This window comes from Petromyzon marinus, unplaced genomic scaffold, assembly GCF_048934315.1.
Source record: "Petromyzon marinus isolate PM22_M1 ecotype Great Lakes invasive population unplaced genomic scaffold, UKy_Petmar_22M1.pri1.0 PM_G_Scaffold_14, whole genome shotgun sequence".
Classification (NCBI taxonomy): Eukaryota; Metazoa; Chordata; class Hyperoartia; order Petromyzontiformes; family Petromyzontidae; genus Petromyzon; species Petromyzon marinus.
This window is the reverse complement of record NW_027422695.1, coordinates 1661550-1670944: the sequence shown is the minus strand read 5'-3', so window position 1 is coordinate 1670944 and position 9395 is coordinate 1661550. Positions and strand designations below refer to the sequence as shown.

The 9395-nt window shown below is 43.8% G+C and overlaps 1 protein-coding gene across 1 annotated transcript; it reads left to right on the top strand.

Moving 5' to 3' along the window:
• Positions 1–1861: 1861 nt before the first annotated feature.
• LOC142910275 (uncharacterized) lies at positions 1862–9174 on the top strand. Its single transcript, XM_076059974.1, has 2 exons — positions 1862–1936; positions 6511–9174. Exon 2 carries the CDS (start codon positions 6521–6523, stop codon positions 7508–7510), a length of 990 nt encoding a protein of 329 aa, XP_075916089.1. The 5' UTR covers positions 1862–1936; positions 6511–6520; the 3' UTR covers positions 7511–9174.
• The last annotated feature ends 221 nt before the right edge of the window (positions 9175–9395 follow it).

Sequence of the window (9395 nt, the reverse complement as noted above, 5' to 3'; positions counted from 1 at the left end):
CTGTATAGATATCTCGGGTGAGACACGTTCCATGTGATACAGGTTAAAGGGTACTTTTGTGTTTCACGAAGCGTCTGGAGCAACTCATCGTCTTTGAAATAGGGAGCACCCTCGGATCATTCATCAGTTACAAGGCATACCACTTAAAAGTTACACGTATAGGAGGAGGTACATTCTCTACAACACGAATTATAGTTTTGTGTTACGTGTTGACGTAGATTTTGTCTAACTGGGACTAGAAATGCACCTTAGTGATTCACGTCTGGATGTTCGTATCTATTGGTTGAAGCAAGCCCCACTTCTGTTGTTGAGACGCTGTGCACCAATGAGGGTCCAAGCATTTTAGGGCCTTCGGCCAGGAAAGTCACAACATTTACGGCACACGAAGGACGCATTCACGCCAGCGCCCCGTGCTCCGTTTTGAAGTTTTAAAATGAAACATCTTTGAATCGTGTTGTGTTTTGATTTACATTATTTCTTCATTAAAAGTTCATTATACATCTGGAAGGCTTCGTTGAGAAGGACATTTTGTGTGAATTTTCGTTGTTAAGTAGATGGCCTTGCCGGGGGTTCGGTTCGATGCGGACTTTCACCTGTTTGGGATCGCGGGATCGAGATAAGGCGACACGGAGCTGCTGGCCGTCTGCAGATCGATTCCAACGTAATGGAACGTCTGTCCCTGCGCCTCCGTCGTTCGCATGCAGGGGGCGGGTGTAGGTTTACACCGCCCCCTGCAGGAAAACGACAAAGTGCAGCGGTCATCACGGATAAAGTTGTGTGCTTATATTTTAAATGTTATTCTTTTATAAGGTGATGTTGATATCGAAAACTGACACATAGCCGGCATGCCATGAATAGGAAATTAACTCTGCTTATTCGAATCAATGTATTCATATATGTTGATGAACTGTTTTCAAGCAGATTTTGTGTCTCTAACGGCGACTACAGGGACAACGTGATTGTTTAAAAATGTCTTTGATTATAACTATGGTTGCCTACAATTCGTAATGTGTAGCTTATTTAGACTATAATTTATTCACTACCCAAAATGTATTTACTTGAAAACATAGAGCTGATATTTATTCTTGTTCTTTCGGTAAAGTCACGTAGAAGGGAAACAATAAAATAACAAAAATATAAAACAATTAAATTCTCACGACGTTTCGACTGCAACACAAGCAATCATCATCAGGCGTCACACACAGGCACACACACAGAGACTCAGGCACACACAGTGTGTACACACACACAGTGTACACACACAGTGTACACACACACAGTGTACACACACACAGTGTAGACAGTGTATACACAGTGTACACACACAGTGTATACATAGTGTACACACAGAAACAGTGTGTACACACAGAAACAGTGTGTACACACAGTAATGTCCACGTTGTAGTTGCTGAGCTCACGCACGCAAGGGGTCTCTGTTTAAGAGATGGAGCAAAGGAAAATGAATCTAAATCAACTTAAACTCCATTCCTGCTCTGTGACGTCACCACTCAGCGTGACCTCATCGCTGTGAAACGCCAGGGGGAGGTGTGCCTCGCTAGTGACGTCATGTCACCAAGGTATTCACCCCACCCCGTCCACCGCGCCCTTGAGCGTGACGTCACCTCTGCTTGGTCACTGCCGATATCTGTTCCGGTACAATCCTTATTTGAGCAAAGCTACGCTCAGTGACTGGCGGCTCATTAACATAATGAGTTCGTGAAAGCCGTCGCGAGTTGATTGGGACGGGTTCAGCACCCACGCCCCCATCCCTCGACATTAGGCCCGGGCTCATTAACATAATTTTATTCAGTTACGTAGCCGCTCGTGGGAGGGGAGTGTCTTGTACCTCGGACGTGACGTCATGTCACCTGCTGCTGCCGCGTGACGTCACGAGGTAACAGGAAGCGATCGCTTCGCTCTTGCACTGAAATTCGAGGTGAGAAATTATTATCGTGTTGGTGGTCGTGGTTGTTGTGGTGGTGGTTGTTGTGGTGGTGGTTGTTGTTGTTTACCAAGGTAGAGCCTCGCTCTCTCTCGTAGGGATGTCAGTTGAGTAGCAGCGAGCATGGGAATCGATGTCCAGGTTGGAACTTTACAACGCGGGGCCTAGCCACGCGGGGCCTTGCCTCCTGCCCTCGCCTGATTGCGTTTACTTTAATTATCTCGCTTAAGTTGAATTTGTCTTCACCCGGCTCGCCACTTTGTAACTTTGTTTTATTGTCAATATTCACGCAGTTTTTATTTTCTTTTTTCACCATGCCAAGCCCGCTTGAGCTGCTTTGTCAACGTGTGTGAATGTTTTGACTTAAAACTTTGGTGACTGCAGGAATTAATATTCTTGGTTCTTTCGGTAAAGTCACGTAGATAGAAAATTAAATAAAAAGAACATAATGAAAATAACAATAAAATAAATAAATGTAAATAAAGCAAAAAAAACTCACGTCGTTTTGATCGCAACACAAGTGGTCTTTATTTAATGTAATTGTATTATCTGTTATTGTTATTTTCTATCTACGTAACTTTACCGAAAGAAACAAGAATACGTGTGTCAATGTCTATCGGTCAAAGACGATAGACGGAGAGACGCGCAAACTCCAAATATACAGCAGGCGTCAGGGTCGGGATCGAACCCACGACTTCCTGTACGCCAGGTGAGGTAGTTAACATCTCACCACGGAGAGAGACACGCAAACTCCAGTTAGCCTCGGCTATGTTCGTTGATCCTCAATTAATTACTTGGTGGAGTGAGGAAGCATTCATGCCAAGCAGATGAAGGTGGCCAGGCGTGATTCTCGACACGCCACCGCCTGTTTACCCAGTGACAGTGTACAGTTTGTGTTTGCAGTAACGTCTATTAACTCTGTTGAACACGGAGGTTATATCATAACAGTAGTTTACTTTTGTTTTCCTCTGGAACTCTTTATAAGAATGGAAACAGGAGGTGAACACAGCACACACATGCAGCTGAAGTCGGAACTGTTCATCCCAGCATTTAAGGACATCTGAGCCTGGATTCACACCTCTAAGTTGCGATTGAACGTTAATTTATGCATACTCTTTGGTTCTATTGGGTTAAGTCACGTAGGTGAAAATAAAATAACAAAAAATCACGACGTTTCGGCCACAACACAAGCGGCCTTCATCAGGTGAAGGGACGAGACTGTCCGGAGGACAGCGCTGGAGTGAGAGAAGCCACGCTTAGATCACGACCTTTAAGCTGTGTGAGAAGAAAACAAAGTGCCTTGACAAAGGAATTAGCATATAATTTAGCATTGAAATGACTCATTGAACTAGCTAAGTTAAAGTATACACATCCGCAGAGGTACCCCTTGACAAAGGAATTAGCATAGAATTGAAATAGCTGAGTGATTAGCTTGTAACTGGTCACAGAAATAGCTATGTTAAAGTCAGAGCATATACATTCACCGAGGCACCTAGTATCAATCAAACAGGAGAATTTAGCGAAACACAACCACGCTCAGACAGCGGACCTTTAAACTGTGTGCGAGCAAACAAGGTGTTCTGACAAAGAAATTTGCATAAAAATTAGCATTTGATTGGCCGATTTTAGGAAAGAGGTGGTATACGTGCCAGTGGACTTGCCGTTTGGCGCGGGGGGGAGGGGGGGAGGGGCAGTTTACCTATTGATGGTGTGAAAAGGGAATTTATAAGAGCTGCGAAAGTTTCGGGTACCACTACTTGAAAAAATATACCGTACCATTGAAATTAGTTTAATGTTTAATTCGATTTAGAACATTTTTCCAATGGTTGCTTAATTTGAAACCATCTTCTCGGTTGAAATTGTGTCTGTGTTTGTAGATCTGAATTGCTTCATGAACAAATCTCTGATAAAAGCCCGTGGGTTTGCAAAGAACCTTGGTATCGGAGAAAATTATATCGTGATCCCCCACAGCGTTGTAACAGTGATCAGCAACGGCAGAAGAATTCGTTTTGCCGTGTTTCAAATCTGATTTGTGCTTGCGAATTCGGTCAGAGACATGTCGCATTGTCTCCCCGATATAGCAGTCACCGCAGGGACAACTCAATTTGTAAACCCCGGGGTACTGTAAGTCAGGAATGACATACTTCACGGATGGGATCAGATCACGAATTTTGTGTACTGTATTGAACCGGACCTGGATCTTGTGTTTGTTTAGAATTTTGGAAATCTTTTTAGTAACGCCTGCTATATATGGAAGTGTGATGGTTTTGACCGGAGTATCAAGTGGTTGTTTCTGTATGGAGGGAGAAACAGCTTGGCGGATGGTACGGTCAGAGTAACCATTCCTTTTGAGGGCCAGGTGTACATGTTTTAATTCACTGGTCAGGTGGTGTTGGTCCGAAATGCAATGAGCCCTATGGTATAAAGTTTTGATGAGAATTCTTTTGGGCTGGGTGGTGGTGGGAATCAGGTTTCAAGTAGGAGTCTGTGTGGGTGGGTTTCCTGTAGACAGAATGCCCCAATGAGCCATCAGGTCTCCTCTCAAACAGAACATCTAAGAATGGTAGCTTGCCATCTTTCTCCACTTCCATGGTGAATTTGATGGCGGGATGTCTGGAATTTATGTGGTGTAGGAAATGGTTCAGAGCTGGGAGGCCATGTGGCCAAATGACGAAAGTGTCACCCACATATCTCTTCCACAGGGAAGGTCTGAGGGTGGAAGTCTGGATGGCGTCTGATTCAAATTTCTCCATGAAAATATTGGCTATCACTGGTGATAAGGGGGATCCCATGGGGGTACCCTCATTTTGTTTGTAGAAGGAGCCATTCCAAGTAAAGTAGGTATTGTTGAGGCAGTGCCTAACCATTGCAGGTGTGTCGGGGTCTAGTCCATGGACCAAATTTTCAATTATTTCAATGGTATCAGGTACTGGGACCTTGGTGAACAAAGAGACCACATCGAAGCTGACAAGGATATCGTCAGGGGACAGTACAACGTCTTTGACCATAGAGACCAATTGGGCTGAGTTAAGTACTGCTGAGGCGGTCTTGCCAGTGAAAGGCAACAAGGTATCTGACCGAAAACGGGCTAGTCTATAGGTAGGGGAGTTGATCGTGGATACGATGGGTCTAAGTGGGGTGTCTTTATGAATCTTGGGAAGACCATAGAATCTAGGGGGTCTTGCAGCAGAAGGTTTTAGGGAGGGACGTTTAGTTGGGTCGATTAGGGAGGTCGAACTTGTGATGATCTTGTTGGTTTTTATCGCTAGGCTATTAGTAGGGTCATTTTTTTATTTTTGAGTAACTTCCATCGTTGAGCAGATTCTGGATTTTGTTGTATGAATCTTTATCCATAATAACAGTAGCGTTGCCTTTATCGGCTGAGAGGATGACTATCACTTCTGTTTTTTAAATTCGCGAGTTCAGAGCGTTCATTTTTGCTGATGTTACTAATGGGTTTCTTAGCATTCTTAAGAATAGTGGCTATTTCAGCTCTCGCAATGTCTGCTTGGATGTGTCCTACGCCTTTGAGGGCTACATCGACGTGAGAGATGATATCATCTATTGATATGTGTTTTGGGGTGACATCAAAATTTAGTCCCCTAGCCAGTACTGTTTTCAGATTGTCCGAAATCGGGGTGCTACTCTGATTAATGACGATTTTGTTAACATCTAGTTTTGTTATATGTGGAACTGGGTTCTTCTTTGATAGGTGGTTGAATTTAGAAATCAGGTTAGCTTTACATTTGACTGACAGTGACTCAGCAGAAGAAGCAGTCATGTTGTCTACGTGATTCCAATCAGAAGGTGACATTTTTTGTGTTAACATTAAATGAGCTTGTAGGAGAGTCCTGTCTAAAGTATCGAGTTCAAATCGGAGTAGCCTTATCCTCTCTGAGATTAAAGATAGGCTGGCCTTAAGCAGAATCTGTTTAGAATTCGGAGAAGATACAGCAGCAGAAGTGAGTGTGAAAGCGATGGGTATTACCTTGTGATCACGGCATCTTTTGAGGAAGGTCAGCGTCTCGATGAGCTGTGACTTCTTGTCCCGTTGTCTGTTAAAAGCTCTAACAGATAGGTGAAAGCCCTCCCCATAGAGGTTATCAATTCTAGATTTAAAGCTTTCGTGACTGCTAGGATCCATACTCTTTGGTTCTATTGGGTAAAGTCACGTAGGTGAAAATTTTCATTTATGCATTTCTGCATAACACAAATAGTATTGTTTTCAACACCCTTTGCTATGTCAGCTGAATTTAGCGTTCGTAAATATTCCTTTTGTAGCCAGACAGCTGAAATTGTGTACTCGGAGTTTTGGATTAACATTCATTTTGAAGATACGAGGGCTTCCAGGCATGTTTATAACCATTTGCCCTCTCATTGTGTGCCATAACAGCCCTGTGATTAATTTGGGAAACGTTTTTACTACATCATAAATATATTAATATAGACGTGTAAGTCACATGTGACTATATATGCATTCCTCTGTGCCTCGATACTGACGTGTAGATGGTGTGGATATTATTTTTTTCTGTCTGCAGCTGACGCTTCCTCTGACGCTTCCTCCGCAGAATTGATCTGATGGAGCAAATGCACTCAGCACAGCTCGGTACTACAAGTCAACAATGCGACCAGCGTGCATACAGCACGAATCGGACTGGAAATTTGACACAGCACCAGAGAACTCACACAGGAGAGAAACCCTTCAAGTGCACTGTGTGTGGGAAGGCATTTTCACAGTCATCAAATCTGCAAAGACACCGGAGAACACACACGGGAGAGAAACCCTTCAAGTGCAGTGTGTGTGGGAAGGCATTTTCACAGTCATCTGTTGTTAAAAAGCACCAGAGAACACACACGGGAGAGAAACCCTTCAAGTGCAGTGTGTGTGGGAAGGCGTTTGCACATTCATTAAGTCTGCAAAGACACCAGAGAACACACACGGGAGAGAAACCCTTCAGGTGCACTGTGTGTGGGAAGGCGTTTGCACATTCATTAAGTCTGCAAAGACACCAGAGTACACACATGGGAGAGAAACCCTTCAGGTGCACTGTGTGTGGGAAGGCATTTTCACAGTCAACTGTTCTTAAAAAACATCAGAGAACACACACAGGAGAGAAACCATTCAAGTGCACTGTGTGTGGGAAGGCATTTTCACTGTCATCTGTTCTTAAAAAACACAAGAGAACACACACGGGAGAGAAACCCTTCAGGTACTTTTTGTGCGGGATGATGTTTGCACAGTCATCACATCTTCAAGCACACGAGAGAACACACACGGGAGGGAAACCCTTCAAGTGCACTCTGTGCGGGAAGGCGTTTTCACAGTCACCACATCTTAAAGTCCACCAGAGAACACACACGGGAGAGAAACCCTTCAAGTGCAGTGTGTGTGGGAAGGCGTTTGCACAGTCATCTCTTGTAACACACCAGAGAATACACACAGGAGAGAAACCCTTGAGGTCCACTCTGCAGGAAGGCGTTTGCACATTCAGAAAATCTTCAAGTACACCAGAGAACACAGAAGCATCAGAAGATCTGCAAGGAGTGGAGTCTGAAATCAGCTTGTGAAAGTCAAGTGCCACAATAAGCCCATCCCTCATGAAACACGAACCGGAAGAAAATCCCAGCTTGGACACTTTTAAAGGTATCAAGGTGAAATATGAAGAGGTGATGGTGAAGAGGGAAGAGGTGATGGTGAAATGTGAAGATGATTCAACTCCAAAGTCGGACCTTCACATTGATGGAGGCAACGTGAAGCCAGAGGTGAATTCTGACTGAGGCAGAGCGAGGCAACTCCCAGCAATTCATGGAAGTGGAGGTGTGGGTGGACTTGCTCCTAGACAATACAAAGTCAAATGGAGACCCGGTAGATGTGTAAGCTTGAGACGGTCGCTACAATAGATGCACCTTTGTCACAGGCCTTTAATGAAAAGAATGTGAAGTTGAACACTCAATTCCTAGGTTCAACCTGCAGAGTAAGAGCGAGCGGCCAGTCTTTGTGGGCCCGTGGGTTGGGGAGATCTCTGACCGGAGCGAGAGCCAAGAATCCCCCAAGCATTCACTATGTTGTCATAATAATTGCATTCATTCGGTGCTTGCTTAATTGCCTCGGCAACTCGGAGTTTCGGATCTCGTCTGAAACACTCGAAGAGCATCCCCAAGTAGCAGCTGCCCCTGTGTGGCACAGGGTAGTGGCCCTGCACCGGCCTGCATTTATTATTTTTTCCGCCTGAGGATGACCGCTTGTGTTACGATCGAAACGTCGTGATCTATTATTTTTTCTACCTACGTGACTTTACTGAAAGAACCAAAGATTATGTGAACAAGAGGCTGTCAGTAGGGGGCGATGATTGATGTTTCATCTCAGTCTTGTAATTTGTCGCTAATGTTTAGAATTCGCCAGCTTGCAATGGCCTACTCGTTTTGAATGACACTACAATAGTATGTTTTACATCCACTGTTAAGCAGACGCTGCATATTTTTTTAAAAATAGTTTCTTAATCAGATGTTATCTGATGCAGTATATTTCACTGCAGTAATTAAATTTTGTTAAAATTCCTGTCAATAATTTAGAATGAACACTTGTCTGATATTGTGTGTACATGCATCACTTTATTTTTTATAAGGGTCAAACATTGAATAAGTGATGTTAGGACAAAGTGTGTGTGTGTTTGGAAGTAACCTGTATAGATAACTCAGGTGAGACCCGTTGTTCTTGTGATACAGGTCAAAGGCTATTTTTGTGTTTCAGGAAGCATCTGGAGCAACTCATTGTCTTTGACATAGGAAGCACACTCGGATCATTCATCAGTTACAAGGCATACCACCTTAAAGTTACACGTAGAGGAGATACATTCTCTACAACACGAATTATAATTTTGTCTTACGTGTTGACGTACATTTTGTCGAGCTCGGACTAGAAGTGCTCCTTGCTGATTAACGTCTGGATGTTCACAACCATGGCTTGAAGCAAGCCCCACTGCTGTTGAGACATTGTCCACCAAAACCGGTCCACAGTTGGCTTGCACTGAAGCAATGCTGCAGTAATTATGGACTCGCACGAAGGCCGTGGGATTTATATTTTGTGTTCAACATTCCTTTGTTTTGTGGAGAGACCGATTAAATTAAAGACGTCTTGTCTGCTGATCTTGTTCATATCTGTGTACATCGATATCCCACATTGCCTGCATGTACACACCACACGCAATTAAATCAATAAAAATAAGAATGACTTCCGGGCATTGCGAAGATCGAGGAATCGCTTTCAATGGAGCAAGTTCAGTGTGTTCGATTCAACATCTCTTTGTCTCTGTCCGTCTGTGTCATCTGTTTGCCTCTGTGTTTCTTTCTGCCTGTGTCTCTCTGTCGTCTCTGTGTTCTTCTTGTCTGTGTCTGTCCGCCTGTCTTGTCTGTGTGTGTCTCTCTATCAGCGTCTATCCAACCGTATTCAACG